General features: G+C 39.7%; 1 protein-coding gene across 2 annotated transcripts in view; it reads right to left on the bottom strand.

Annotated features, from left to right (window-relative positions):
• The window catches only part of FYB1 (FYN binding protein 1), a 58,726-nt gene extending 46,562 nt beyond the window's left edge, over positions 1 to 12,164 (bottom strand). The window contains exon 1 of one of the 2 annotated variants that reach the window (XM_032095185.1): positions 11,771 to 12,164. In XM_032095185.1, the coding sequence (XP_031951076.1) occupies positions 11,771 to 11,773 (3 nt within the window). In that variant the 5' untranslated portion in view covers positions 11,774 to 12,164. The remainder of the gene's footprint in view (positions 1 to 11,770) is intronic. The other variant, XM_032095187.1, reaches the window with a different exon arrangement.
• Positions 12,165 to 14,511: the final 2,347 nt, after the last annotated feature.

Genomic DNA, 14,511 nt, shown 5'->3' with positions numbered 1-14,511 from the left:
TTTGCCTTTTTTACTTTTCAGAAAAACAACAGCAGCAGCAGCAAAAAAATCACAAGTTCATATTCAAGCAAGACAAGGATGCTAATAATGATAATGCTTTCTTATATGTACAAATGCCATTACACTCTCTGTGTAGACCAAACCCAGCATCTAAATCCCAGCACATCACAGGTGTCTTACTGTTCCTATGAGGAAATGTTATGACTGCAACCTTAAGTATATAATTTTTCTATCAGAGCATTTATTCAGCTGTTTCCATGTAACTTTGGAAAAAGTGGCTGCTTATGAATTAAATTTGTCAAAAATCAAGGAAAGAAGAAAGGGAAGAAAAAGAATCAGAACCCTGGCCACTCAGGAAGATCCTCCCCCTCTATTTGGCCCTGGTGAGGCCACATCTGGAGTGCTGTGTCCAGTTCTGGGCTACTCAGTACAAGAAAGAAAAGGAGCTACTGGAGAGGGCTCAGCAAAGATCACAAAGATGATTTGGGATCTGGAGCATCGCTCTTACGAGAAGAGACTGTGGGATCTGGGTGTGTCTTCTCAGTCTGGAGAAGAGAAAACTGAGAGAGGATCTTACCAATGCATAAAAATATCTCGGAGGCAGGTGCCCAGAGGATGGTGCCAGGTTCTTTTCAGTGGTGCCCAGAGACAGGACAAGGAGCAATGTCCATAAACTGTAACACAAGAAGTTCCAGGAGGAACTTCTCAAGACGAGGAGGAACTTCTTTCAAATGAAGGTGGCAGAGCACTGGAACACCTGCCCAGGGCAGTCATGGAGTCTCCCTCTCTGGAGATATTCAAAACCCACCTGGATATGTTCCTGTGTAACCTCATCAGGAGGACTGGACTGGAATCTGCAGAGTTCCCTTCCAGCCCTAATGATTCCGTGACTGTGTGAGTCTCTGCTGTAAATGCCAGTCCACCTTTTTAAGGTATTTTTCTTTCATTTACTGATGTTGCCCTTTGCTCCAAAATGGTTTGAAAAGTCAAGAACTTCCATGTGTGTAACCTCTTGCTTTCCAATTCAATGGTCACAAAGAATATCATAGTTAGGATCTTGTTACCTCCACAGCTGTGTCAATACTATTGTTTGAGTTCCTGTAAACTGAAGTGACATGATAAAAAAAAAAATCTTTATCTTTTGATGTCGTCTTTAACCTGCTTCATTTCACTAACTTTAAGTGTATTACATGATCGCAGATTAGGCGAGAGAGCACAACAGACTTAAGTGGTGAGGGAGGGTGGGAGAAGAAAAAGGCAGAGATGATTGGCTGGGGCAGATAATGTTTAAAACGTGTATACAGGGCAGTCAGGGCCAGGGGGTAGTATGTGGGACACCTTTGGACAGGTCCATTAATACCATTAAAGCAGTTTGAAAATCTCCTTCCTAAGTCAGAATAGTGTTGCTCTGTAATTTACAACACATGCAAGTATGTGGAGCACTGAGCAAGAAAAAGTCAACGTTAGCAGCGTTTTTCACTGAAACTTTACTTCCTGCCTACTCCTCCTCTTTCTCAGAGGGCTTTTTCTTCCTAGTTGTTACTGAAGAGGTTATGTCTCTGTAAGAAGTAGTCTACGCAGCAGTGAGGGAAGATATTGGAAAACTCTTTTAACTTTAGCACATTAGTCTATGATCCCTGTATTCATGGTTAATGCTTAGTTTTGTACCACACAGTGCTTAGTACAAATACCAGAGATTAATGTGGCCTTGTGTTAACTCCCTACATCTGTGACGAATAAGTCTTGTGCCAGCTAATGCTTCCTTGTTTACTTCTATCAGTGATTAATATGTACTAGCTGATATCTTAGTTTTGAGAACAAGGATTGTGTGTCAGAGCAAAGAATGATAAGAGAAGTACATTATGACCTGACACTCTCAAGGAGAAAAGATTCATCAGAAGATCTGGAACCATATTCAAACAAGTAAATTGAAGTAATTAGTATATATACATGTATTCAGGAATATACTCTGGAGAATTATTATTCTTAAAAGAATACTTTTAAGGAGAATTCCCCATGCACCCAGTGTTGCTAATAAAGTAATGTTGTTTTCCTAACTAACAAATTGGTTGGAGAGTTTATTTCCCAGTTTTCAGTGACATGGGGGAAGACTTGCCACAGGAGCAGAAATAACATATTTCTCTATCAATAATCTCTGTACATACTTGTACTGAAAGAATTTCAGACTACCTGGTTTTGTGCAGTTTCTGAGGTAACATTTTGAGTACATGAACCTCATCAGAGGACAAGGCAAAGACTCAGCAGTCCTGCTTCACAGCGCTGTGCCACTCCCCAGAGTCAGAGTTCCTGGGGAGAAGTGCCATCTTGCCGTAGCAGTGATGCTATTACAGCACCACTTTGGAAAGTACCTGATTTTCAGAATAAACTTGATATTCCTGAACACTGGCAGGAGCTTTTGTCTGCAGTTGCTACAGCGCACTATGAGAATCAGCATTTTTGGTAGGGTCAGTCTGCGTTATCTTTGTGTCTGCAGACATGGCTAGACTTCCTCAAAAATGTGCTGCTGCATTTCCATCTCATTCTCATTTGAAGGTGGTTTTAGTATTTCTGGCAGAAGTTTGGTCATGAGCAATTTAACAGCATTTCTTTGTGTCTACATGCACTGTCATGCTTATGGGAACAATTTGGCTTTCCTGATGCTTTCGGGGACATGCAGGATTCCCTGGAAGTTCCTCAAGTCAGTGCTGTGGCTCTTTTAAAATGTAGTTACTCAATATCTATAACCTTATAACCATTGCTTATTTTTAATAAATTTATACTTGCCTGAACAAGGAGTGCAGCAATCTGTTTCCACTATTTTTATTCTTCTACACTAAAGAAATGTAGGATTGCCAAATTCAAGGAAGAAGTCAAAGTCCTTACCCTGACTATGCCTTGTGAAGGACATTTTCCTGTCATGAAGGAAACCTGGCACACTCCAGAGCTTCACAATCAAGTGGTGTTAAGATCCTGGTTTTCTGCTGGGGTGTATGTACTGTAATAAATCACAGGCCTTCCTGGGGACAGCTGAAGCTGATGCAAAGCACCAGCTGTACAGAAAAATCTTTCATGCTAAAAGCCAGAAGTCTTTCCATTTAGTAACTTGAGGAGTGCTCAAATCTCAAGCAATTTTTATGTCAATAAAAAGCTCGTATTCGGGCATTAGCTGTCTTGTTCTGCACTGCCCTGCACCCCCTTCCATGCCTGCCCCTGCACTGACCCCCAGTGCCCACTGCCATGTCACAGGCTCTTCCCTGCCCCTTTTGCTGCCTAGCTCACCCACACAGGGGGCTCAGATTAAGTGGCTTTTCAACGAGGCTTTTTGCCCTGCAAGCTGTGAGGGTTCTGCTCATGTCAGCACTCGGGGGGTTCTATCTGCCTGGGTTCAGTTCCAGGAGTCCAGGGGGAATTGAAAGCAGTGCCGCAGCAGAAAACACTCCAGACAGACCAAATGGTAACACCAGGCTTTTGCTAAACCCCTCCACAAGGAAACCCTCTGGAGGGCACAGAGTTCACTACGATGTGAAGAGCGCTGATGAATGCTCACAGAGTGTGCCACAGCACCATTGCTGCTCACACCCCACAACTCTGCCTCACTGAGGGCCACCCCTGGTCACCAGGGGTAGCTTGCTTAGACGGCTTAATGAGCAAAATCGCAGGTGATGTGAGTGTAGCTGTGATGGCTGAGTTTGCAACAACCGAGTCCTAGTCTGAGGCAAGGGGGATGTGGACAGGACGTGGTGGCCGTCGCAGTAAGGCAAGGCAGCCAGTCAGGAGACTAGCAGGCAAGCCGACTCGCTGGCTGGGAAGTTGCTAGAAGCTGTGTATGAGAGGAAATTAGGAGAGATTGGGGTGACAGGGAGGATGGAGGAACAGGGCAGGGCTACTGGAAGCTGAGCACAAGCAGTTTGTGTGCGGAGAAGACCTCTGGCAGCGGGGGGAGGGTCTGCCCTGTTGTGCTCCCTCAGCCACCTCCTCCGTGCCCCTTAGGAATGACTGTGCCTGTGCCCGGCCTTCCTCCAGCGTCCGCTCGCCGGGCCCGACTCTGCGCTTCCCTTGCCGGGACTCAGGCTGGCCCGGAGGGACCGGGGCTGGCCGGAGCCCGTGCAGGCCTGAGAGCGCGGAGGCGGCGATCGCAGCAGCTGCGCCGGGGAGAGGAGAAGGGAGGGAGCCTCAACTGCGGGAAGGAGACATTGGGACGTCAGAGAGGAAGGAAAACTTTCTCAAGGAAGAAGTTGCTTCAGTTTCCACCCTATATACCCTCATGTGAATGGCTGGGCAGGCGATTATCAGCTGGTTGGCTTCTCCTTCAGAACCACCCTCCCCCACCCCCCCCACCCCTCAGCTGCTGCTGCTGCCGCCGCTGCCAGGAGGAAGTGGGTGAGCAGGAGGAACAGTCAGCTTTAACAAAGCTCTCCTGACTTCTCGTTCTCTTCAACAGTCCTTCCCTGCCTCCGCCTGGGAGGCAAAAAGGTGTGCAAAAACCTATGCAAATGTGTCACCGGGAGTTGTGTAAACCCTGTGGGAGGGAGAGAGGGATGTCTCTGGACCGCCCGCACTTTCATACACAAATTTAACAACTTCCTTTCCTGCCCTCTTGTATATTAAACACCCATCAGCTCTTCACGTCTCACCTGCTTTTAGTGCAGAGAAGCAAAACAGAAATTCATATTTCCTAAAAAGCACCCAAGCTGCAGGCAAGGTCCTGTTCTGAGCTGTTTGCCCTTCTGCACTACCTTAATGGAGCAGAGAGGACTTGCAGTTGACATCTGTGCCTCTTCAGGTATCACCTAGCTCAGGTATCTTAGGCTTTCTCGGGAACTGGGTAATAAAGGGCCTTCACCCTTCAATGTATCCTCCTTAAACCTCTAATAAAAGGTTTCAGATGAGAGCAATATAATCTCTATAAATGTCAGATGATTTCTTAACAACAGCTCTTCAGTCTTTTCATTTTAAAAAGTGGAAGATCAGACTTATATTTGTTAGCTATTCCCCAATTCATATTACAGGGATCAGGCTGCTTTTGCTTTTAAAAGATGTTTGCTTAAAAAACCTGAAACAAACAAAATCTCCTACATTTTCACGGTCAATCTCAATCAGTCAAACAATCCCTGGTAAAGCTTAAAAAAAAAAGAGTTTTAATGAGTGAAAAATTGACACTTTCCTGTACTTTATTTGCTCTCAAGAAGTTACCTGTCACAAGTGAGGCTAAATTTGAACGCATCTGAAACAGAAAGTTAAGGCTCAAGTTAAATTCTCAGTTGCAGGAATCACTCTGCTTCTGTATCCTTTTCCAGTGCTTCTGTGATAATTGTCTTATTTGAACTACATCTGGTACTTGTAGAGTCTTTTCTTGTGGTCTGAAGTTTTAATTTTTTAGTTACCATGTATGCCATACTGCAATTTTTTTTATATTCTAAAACAAGAAGGGGGAAAGGCAAAGCTTAAGAAAAAAAGAAAATAATGATGTGGCCTAAATAACAACAACAAAGAGAATGCTCCCACATCATAAACTTTTCAAAACACAAAGTGACTTCAGAAACAGTTTTAATCAGAGATAATGAATTTTAAAAATGAAAACACAGTTTAATCCAAACATCTTTAAGAAGAATGATTCAGAAAAAATTTACTAAGTCCTTCTATCTAGTGTTTGCTTAATGCCTGACATCCTTTTTAGGTCCCTATCCTTTAAGCTTTTAAAAAACTTTGACTATCCCTGATTCCTGATCTTTAGCAGGTAGTGGCAGGTTGGTCACAAAGCCTTCTGGCTTTAAAGTGACTGGTTAGCCTGTGATATAAATCCGTAAACAAAAGAAAGGAGAATTTCATTTATGTGAGAATGCATTCATCTGTGCCTCTGGCAATCACAGCAGAAAACCAGGATCAGTTTTCCATCTGCTGAGAGTCCTTTTGGTGAAGTCAGCTTAGACAGAGTGTGCTCACAAACCCTATATTCTGAAGCCTTGCTGGTACATTAAGAGTTTCTTTCAAAAAGAACATTTCTTCCTCCCTGTCCTACTCTCCTCTCTTTTTTGAAGATTTCCCTCTCTTCTGCTAACCTCTTCCCCTTTTTATCCAGTATTTGGAATGTGCTACCTGGGAAATGAGACATAAGTGACCTGTGTATCCCCTCTTCCACCATACACCTGCCCTGCGGTCAGATGGGTCCCACCTTTCAGCCATGCACAGAAGGGAACGCTTTTAAGCAGCGCTTTCTCTGTACAAATATCCTGTGCCTATTTTTAACGTGGTGCCTTTCCCGGGTGCCGGCACAATAGTGACCTCTAATGGTTACAAATCGTAACCGTCCAGCATCATTTAGGGAGGTAGGGAGAAAGGGTGGAAATCTGCAGCCCCTCTAACTTGTCCCAGCTTTTGATTTCCATCACTGTTAAAAGAAAAGTAAAAGGAAAAAAAAAACAAACCCAGAAACCTAGAAACAACAACAAAACAAAACCAACAAAAAAAGTAAACTAATTGGGATTTTTTGTTGTGGGTTTTTTTTTTTTTGCTTTGTTTCTAATGCCTTTCTTCTCCCATTGCCTCTCACTCTGTCCTTGTGCATCTCTGAGATGAGTATGACACACTTCCATTAGACATTTGAAAACAGCAATAATGCTTCTCTTAACTTCTTGTCTGTCATGCGTCCAAATTCCCTGATCACCTACTGTGAGCACAGGGAATTGAGTTGCTGCTGTTATGTTTACTCAGTGCCTGCCCGCTGTCCTGCCTAAGAGGCAGAGAAGCTATGACTGCTTTCTTAACTTTAATCGTGCAAATTTAGTTACTTACCAAATCTGTTATTTCCACTGTTATAGGCACTTGAATCTTCTGGTTACAGAATTTGTGTGAATGAGAAGGGGAAGTTCATCAGGGTCTCTTTCAGTTTTGCTGTTGCCTCAGAGAAGCTATAGGCCATGACAGATGAGGCAGCATATACCAGATTTTTTTTGTTCCAGAAGCTAAATTGTATGGGAAAAAAAAATTCCATTTTTTTTGTTATGCAAGATCACACTGCCAACCTTTTGGTGAGCAAGGGCTAGATTGAAAGGTAAGGTGAGTCTGCTGAGCATTCATAAAAAATTGGGCCATTGGGTAGATCATCAATTGAACAGAATATTTTTACTGTGAAGTATATGACAGCTGCTGGGGGCGAGAAGAGCAGCAGGAAACAGAAATGCAGTACTGGTCAGCTGAGGGGGGGTCCATACTGTTCATTCTTGTGGGCTATTGCATAAATTTGAGCCTGAAAAACTTCTCTTACAGGATGATGAACAGAGATTTGATAAAAAACTCATGTCATGTGAAGAAAATACTCAAATCCATGGAAACTTAGGTGTGGAATAATGAATTAAAGACTGAGATCCAGAAGAGAATAAGGTAAGACCACAGAAATCATAGAAATAGGACCACTGAAGAATAAACACTTGAAGATATAAAAGGAATTGACAAAAGGATTTTGGAAATAGTTAAAAAAATTACTGAGAAATGGAGAAGATCAATGGTTGTGCCTTAATTGTTGTTTTGAGAGCCTTTGTAGAAGAGAACTAAGTGAAAGCCTGGAGACATGATTTCTGAAAGTTTTTCTTCTCCCAAAGACATACGAAAAGAGGTATCCCTATGATTCATCTTTAGAATCAAAATGCAGATGCCCTCAGGGGTTTACAGAAGAATCATGGCATTGTAGAGGTTGTGACACTTCTCAAGAACTTAGTGAAACAAGTGACCAATGGGAAGAAAAGGCATTAGACATGCATCAGCAGAAGTGAAAGGAACACCCAGCCATAGCTGCAAATACATTATGCACAAGATCCTCTGATCCCTATTTCATTCAATGAAAATGTAAACTCTCTAAAAGTATTAAATCATTTTGCCTATAATTATGGATTGAATTTGGCAAATTTCTTACATGTCCCACTTTTAAATGAGCAATAAATAATTTTCATGGCTTTTCAATATCATCCAGTGATGACATTGCAAATTAAGAGACCATTGTTCACAGTTTCAGTGCTGGAACATAGGTGTGGCTTTGTTTTTGTACATTTCTTTGTAATTTTTCCACTTTTAATTTTCTGTGTACTTCACCTTTTACATTGAGGGATGTGGCTGAAGGTAGGTGCTCTTTTTGTTCATTTCATATTTTTCCTGTAAAGAAAACTGAACTCTGATGAAGAATTACTTTTATTGTTTTTTAGGGTTTTTTTTCTCTTAACTAAATGAAAAACATGAACGGTTTGTAAGAAAAAATATCTAAAAAGATGACTTTCTGTTGAAATGAACCCACAAATCCCATCAAGTTCTTAATCCAAGGCTGTTGATTCAGGCGTGGATGATTTACTGATAAAAACTACAACTGCTTCTACAACAAAAAATTTAAAAGTGCACCTTTAAATATCCTTGTGTTATCTGCATTATGCTATCAGGAGCCGTTATCGATGTTGCATGATATGTTCTATATCAGCTTCATATTTACATTTGTTTATGCATATGATTTATCTTGGTCTAATTTACATACCTAACACATTTTCCTATATTAGCTTCCCCTCCTCCTCCCTCCCTTCCACTCCCCAAGAATATGAAAAACTTTAACAAATAAATATCATATGAAGGGTATTGTTGTTCTGAATTCTAGGGGTGTCTGCAAATGTGTTTTTTGTCTAAGTTTCAAAGTACAGGGATGGGGAAGGTTGCAATTCATTCAGCATCTCTTAAATATTGCCTGGTACCAGTGTGAATGGTCTAGTGGATGTAGTAGTCCTGGCTTGCCAACAGTTTCCCTAAACAATATGATGGGGCTCTCAAGCTGGATGCAAGACACAATAGGATAACTAGGATGCTGGGATTTGTGAGGCTCTGAGTGCAGCTTGTCTCTCTGTGCCAATAGAGGGCATTATGTATGCACACAGCAGAGCTGTCATTGAGAGCTGCAGGCAATCCTCCTGTCGCTTGTCTGGCTTTACCATTACAGTGTTTTTCCTAGTGTCTTATATAGTGAGTAAAAAAAGTACTTTTGGATTTAATTGGGGCAGATGTTAGTTTATAGAATTTTTGAAAGTAGCATAAATATCAGGAAAAAAGAATTATCTCTCAGTGTTTCTCTACTTCTTATGCTCCAGTTCAGCTTCACAGACAGAAAACCTTGCATGTTTAACAAAACCAATAGTATCCTGAACATTTTATTATTCTTAGCCCTGCGAGCTGTGTTTTGCACAAATCAGTTTCAAAAGTCTGTGTTTGCAGTTATGCAAGACCTGCTGGTCTTCTGTGGCTGTCAGAAGTCCAGTGACCTCAGTGATTTTCGCAGGCAGGTAGAACTCACTTCACTTCACCTTAGGAGATGGTTCCTTCTGAATGTGGTTAGGCACTCATCCCATTTTATGACCAACATATAATTGTATATAATACATCTTTCTGTGCAGAATCTGTAGGATTTATTTTTTTTCTTTAAACAAAGGGTAAACCCTAACAGATCAATCAAATTTCTTGGTTTGCCTTATTTTCATCAGAAAATTTATTACTAAATTCTCATGTCTCAAAAGTTTTTTTGCTTCTTAGAGTGTATCTGAGAATTATCAGTATCACTGCAAAAAGACAGGCATGCTAAGGGGTATTTCTCTAGGTCAGGAATCAATGCAGCCTGTCCTGACTTGAAATCAAAAGAAAATGCAACTTTTCCCCTTGGGTTAATAAGCTGCAGTCTCATCTGTCTGAAGCTATTATTGTAGTTCTTGTATTTTTTTCAGCTGATATTATATCCAAGTGTTTTGGTCTAAACTTTCCTCTGTGGTGATGGTCAAAAATGAAGTAGTGAATTCTATGTTTTGCTCCTCATTTGGATTTCAGGATTCTGCAGGCCTAACTTTGCTCCCTCTATCTCTTTCTGTATGCACTAAAACCAGATTATACCCAATCTCATGCTCAAGAAGTTCATTGATTTTTTTTTTTTTTGGTAGGAATACTACTTTTTCCACAAGTTTGTTTGCTGGTGTAAAACTGCCACAAATCAAACTTTCCCAAAGTACTCTTTGCTCTACTTTTTTCTGTTACTTCTTTTGCTCTCCTCCTAATTTTTTTCTGTCTTTTCATATTGCTGTAATATAAATTTCCACCTGTGCAGCATCAAAGCAAAGACCAAAAAATGTGATTTGCTTCCTTGGTGAAGTTTTTGGGTTGCCTGTAATGCAAAGATGAAAGCACTTCTTTCCCCATAATTTTATGTAGCATTGTCAAGAAAATAGACTAAAGGAATAAATTCATGGCTTGCATAACTTTGAATTGTCATTCATATTTGGAATCAGGGAAACAACCTGGAAATCTGTAAGGATTTAATCAAAAAAGTGAAACTGTTAATTGTTGCTTATTTTCAAGCTCCATTTGGCAACAGCAGAAGTTCAGTGATTAACATATCCAGAAGCATACTATTTCTAAACAAACCTGTTTGTGAAAGCAGCTAGCCACTTGAATCATGCCAGAAGACTAACTGTGTGCAAATTTTAATGTAGGATTTTGCAAATAGAAGTATTGCATACGTATCTCTAGTACAAGAATCCCTGTGGCAGCTAGAAATCAGCAGGCAACAGCACAGCAAGATACTACTTTGGTAGTCCTTATTCAGATCCTGTTTATTCATACGTAAATCTAGAGTAAGTCAAGTGACTTGAATTATTGGTGTAAGCAAATATAGTGTTTTGACCTTCAGTACTTGGTTCTGCACAGTGGGATTACAACAGAAATAAATAAAATAAAAGTACCTGGTTTATATTTTAAAACCAAAAAGTATGCCTTATGTAAACATTTTGCTTCAGATTCAGTAAGAATTTGATCATAGTGTAAAGCAGAGACAAATTCAACCAGAGCACTCAGAATTTTGTGCAGCATTATTAAGTGTGAACCATATTTTATTCCATCTATTTCACATTACCATTTTTCAAGTGGCACTTGCAATGAGCAACCTTTTTCACCTGTAAGTTTCACAAGGCACGTTTTTTTCTTTTGAAAGAGGATTAACAGCCTCAAGTAAATAATAATTCTTTAGTAGTACTGCAGCCAGGGAAGATGGTTGTGGTACCTTTGGACAGAGGTACCATGATAAATGTATACAAGCTACTCCAGGAGTTCTAAATCTTTTCCAAGAGCAAAGATGGCCTGAAAAGTTATTCAGATTTCTTACTTTTCAACATTTACCTGTAAAAACACTAATCTTGAAATTATCAGTTTGTTTTATTAATAAAATACTTATAAAAAGATACATACAGAGAGTCTAATGAAACTGACTTTCTAAGGAAACAAATTCTATCAGTTTGCTAAACACACAACGCCACACCACAGTCCCCATCCAACTATACTGAAGATTTATAGATAAAATCCTTTATCTTTTTAGTTACAAAGCCCTGCTGAATCAAAATAAGATAGTAGAATTGATTTTTTTAAAATCTAATTAGGTGTGCCCCATTTCTTTGTTGGTGTCACACTGACATTTGACTGCAGAATTCCTCTGGATACACAATCTAGTTTTTCAGTTTGGCCTTGAAATAAGTTGTTTTCCTTAATTTTGTATGCCAGAATCAGTAAAGTACATACAAACCAGTTCAGATGATGAAGGACCTAAAAAAAATAAAAAGTTTCCTCATGCCCTCAAAAGCAGGAAGCCAGATGGAAGGATTTGAAAACTCTTAGAAATAAATATAAAGATTTACAGTCACATTCACAGCAGTTTTAGTGGCAATGCATCCATTTAATAAAAAGTAAATGAATAAAGTCCTGTACTTACCATAATTTCAGTTCTTCTGTCTCCACAAGCCTGCTAAGGAGTATGCACTGTACTAGAGGGAGTCAGAAATGTTCTTTGTCCTTCACTGTCAACATTTATTTAGAAAGCGTATGTGGTCTGTCCAGCCTTCACAGGAAAAGATATCAGCAGTATTCTTGTTTTGCACATTATCAGAGACCTAACAGAATTTTAAACAGTATTTGTTTGGGTTACATCGCACCACTTTGAAGAATGAATAGGTTTTATTCATTCATTTAATGACTTCCAAGATTTTTATGAAAAGCCTGTCTATGCTGATGATAAAATTATGTAGTTATTTTTTTCAGTAATCTTTGACTGAATTAAAAAGGCAAATGTATTTTGGTTTTGTTTTTCATACTCAGGGTTCCTGCATTTTCATGTATTTAGGCTTCTCATACTCAGGGTTCCTGCATTTTCATGTATTTAGGCTTCACTATCAACCCTGTGCATGTCTCCTTCTGACCCAGACTTTCATGGATATTTAAAATCTGAAGTAATTTTCTATCTCTAATAGGCTGAACTATATTTCTATCAATTAGCCTTTAATTATTCAGCTCTTCATAGCTGATACTATGAGAAAAATAGGATTGTCCTGTCTGACAGGGTATTAAAGTTCTGCAGAGTTCCTATTCTGCACAAAAATTAAACGAAGAAGGGGCATACGGCCATAAACTTCAGTGAGCTAGATCTAGAAAAAACCCAAAAACTAAAACAAAGGGCTTAATGAAAAAGGGTGAAAGAAGAAAGAAAGGGAGTGAAATACTGGCAGATACAGGAAAGAGGATACTGGCATATTTTGGTGATGTCTAACTTCTAAATAAAAATCAGTTGAGTTTTTGGTAAGCAATCTTCTCAGTATGAAGTAATGGGGGATAAATAAATATGATATTAAAAGAATAGAAAATACCATATCTGTGTAAGAAGCAAGATTTAAACTGCATTCTGTGGTGAAATCAGGATTCCCTATAATTTCAGTGCTACAGCACAGATAGCATTACTGTATTGCTCTAAGTCCCAAACCAGTTGTTTTCTATTAAACTTTCAATGGAACATATCTATACTATCTATTATAGAGATAATAGCAAATACAACTACAGATACTTATAAGGGCAATTAGTAAACATACTACCTATTTTCCTCAAACCAGGCAATCACTAGGGCAGCTATGTGGGTTTTTTTCTTGAGCACAACATTATGTAACTCTAAGAACAGTTTTGAATGTTTGAAAAACATTCAATGTATGTAACTACATCTAATGTAGGTTTCACTAAAGAAGGATTGTGTCTGAATAAGTTAATTCCTCTTTTACAAGGTTTAGCTGACATTTAATTTATTTGCCTAGATTTCAACAGAGTATTTCATGTGATGTGATGTCCTTTGTTGAATTTTAAGTGACGGCAATTGGGAGAGGATGTGACCTATCGGAAAGACTGCAAGGTAGACAAGGAGATGGTTAAAGCTACATCAGTTTAGTGGAAAGGGTTTAACTGGGATTACTCACAGTGTGCTGCAGGTATCTGTCATGGGGCTGATCCTGTCTGATCCATGACTTGGGTCAGGAGTCTGGTGCCTATACTGATGTTATCTGAAGCTATTCTAAACTGAATGGTTCCTGGGGAAAATCAAGTTGTTATACAGGAAGGATGAGAAGAGTTTTGTACTGGAGTGATAGAACTCAACCAAAGTTTGATAAAATGTTAAATAATAAAGTCATATTTGCTTTGTGCCAGGGAGACAATGAGTCACTAACATGACATGCACATGGGAAAAGCACATGTAATTTACATGTGCATTAGGCAAATGGTTTTTGGGAGAGGAAGGAAAAGAATTTGTGCAGAGGACTGATGAGGTCTTGTTTACAGCCCTGTGTGCAACTCTGGTCAACTATGCTGAGTGACCAAGTGAAAACTTCTAGTATGAGCAGGACTTCCTGGCTTCTGAAAGGATACTGGAAGAGCTTACCTTGGGTAGCTTAAGAAAGTGGAGATTAGAGGTTATGACAAGGTCTATAAGCATCAGGGAAGGATAACTTATACCAAAAAATAAGGGATTAAAATCAAGTGTGTATAAATAAGTTGTGACTACATTTTAAAGTGGGAATTATATTATACTATAATTTTTATTAATTTATATTCATTTACATTCAGAAATGATCTTCCAAAGAGCATAGAGGAGGAAGGAGATCAGTAATGCTTGCATATCTTACATGACCAATTTATTAATGACATTTAATGACAGGACAGGGAGAATTCTGCTGTTAGGAAAAAAATCTGCTGATCAGAGAGATGTTTGGTCACCGTGTCTGCTCACACTGAGTGTTAACTCTTAGATTATGGTAGGTTACCCTAGGCCTATCCTCTGTACTTTTTTTTAAAGCAGGAATGTTTCCACGTCCAGCTCTTTAGGATTTACTCTGTCTGTTAAAGCTTTCCTGATATCTGATAGCTTTACTGTTGGTGGAGAGTTCTCCCACTGTGAGACAGTAATACCAGATCTTCACCAAGAGGTGCTTTATTGCAGGTCCACAGTGCAGTAAAAAGCCTGTCAGGTTTGAGGCTTTCTGAAGCGTCCCAGGAAGACTGCAGGAATGCTAGGTGCATGTGCATCCTGTTCCGTCCATTGGGAATATCCTGTGTTTGAGCTTAGGAGCATTAATTATTGGAAGCCTATTAGCAGAAACCTGTTGCCACTCCTGTGGTCTGAAGGGACTGCTCATGGTG

Source organism: Corvus moneduloides, chromosome Z, assembly GCF_009650955.1.
Source record: "Corvus moneduloides isolate bCorMon1 chromosome Z, bCorMon1.pri, whole genome shotgun sequence".
NCBI classification, from domain to species: domain Eukaryota; kingdom Metazoa; phylum Chordata; class Aves; order Passeriformes; family Corvidae; genus Corvus; species Corvus moneduloides.
This window is presented reverse-complemented; position numbering and strand designations above follow the sequence as displayed.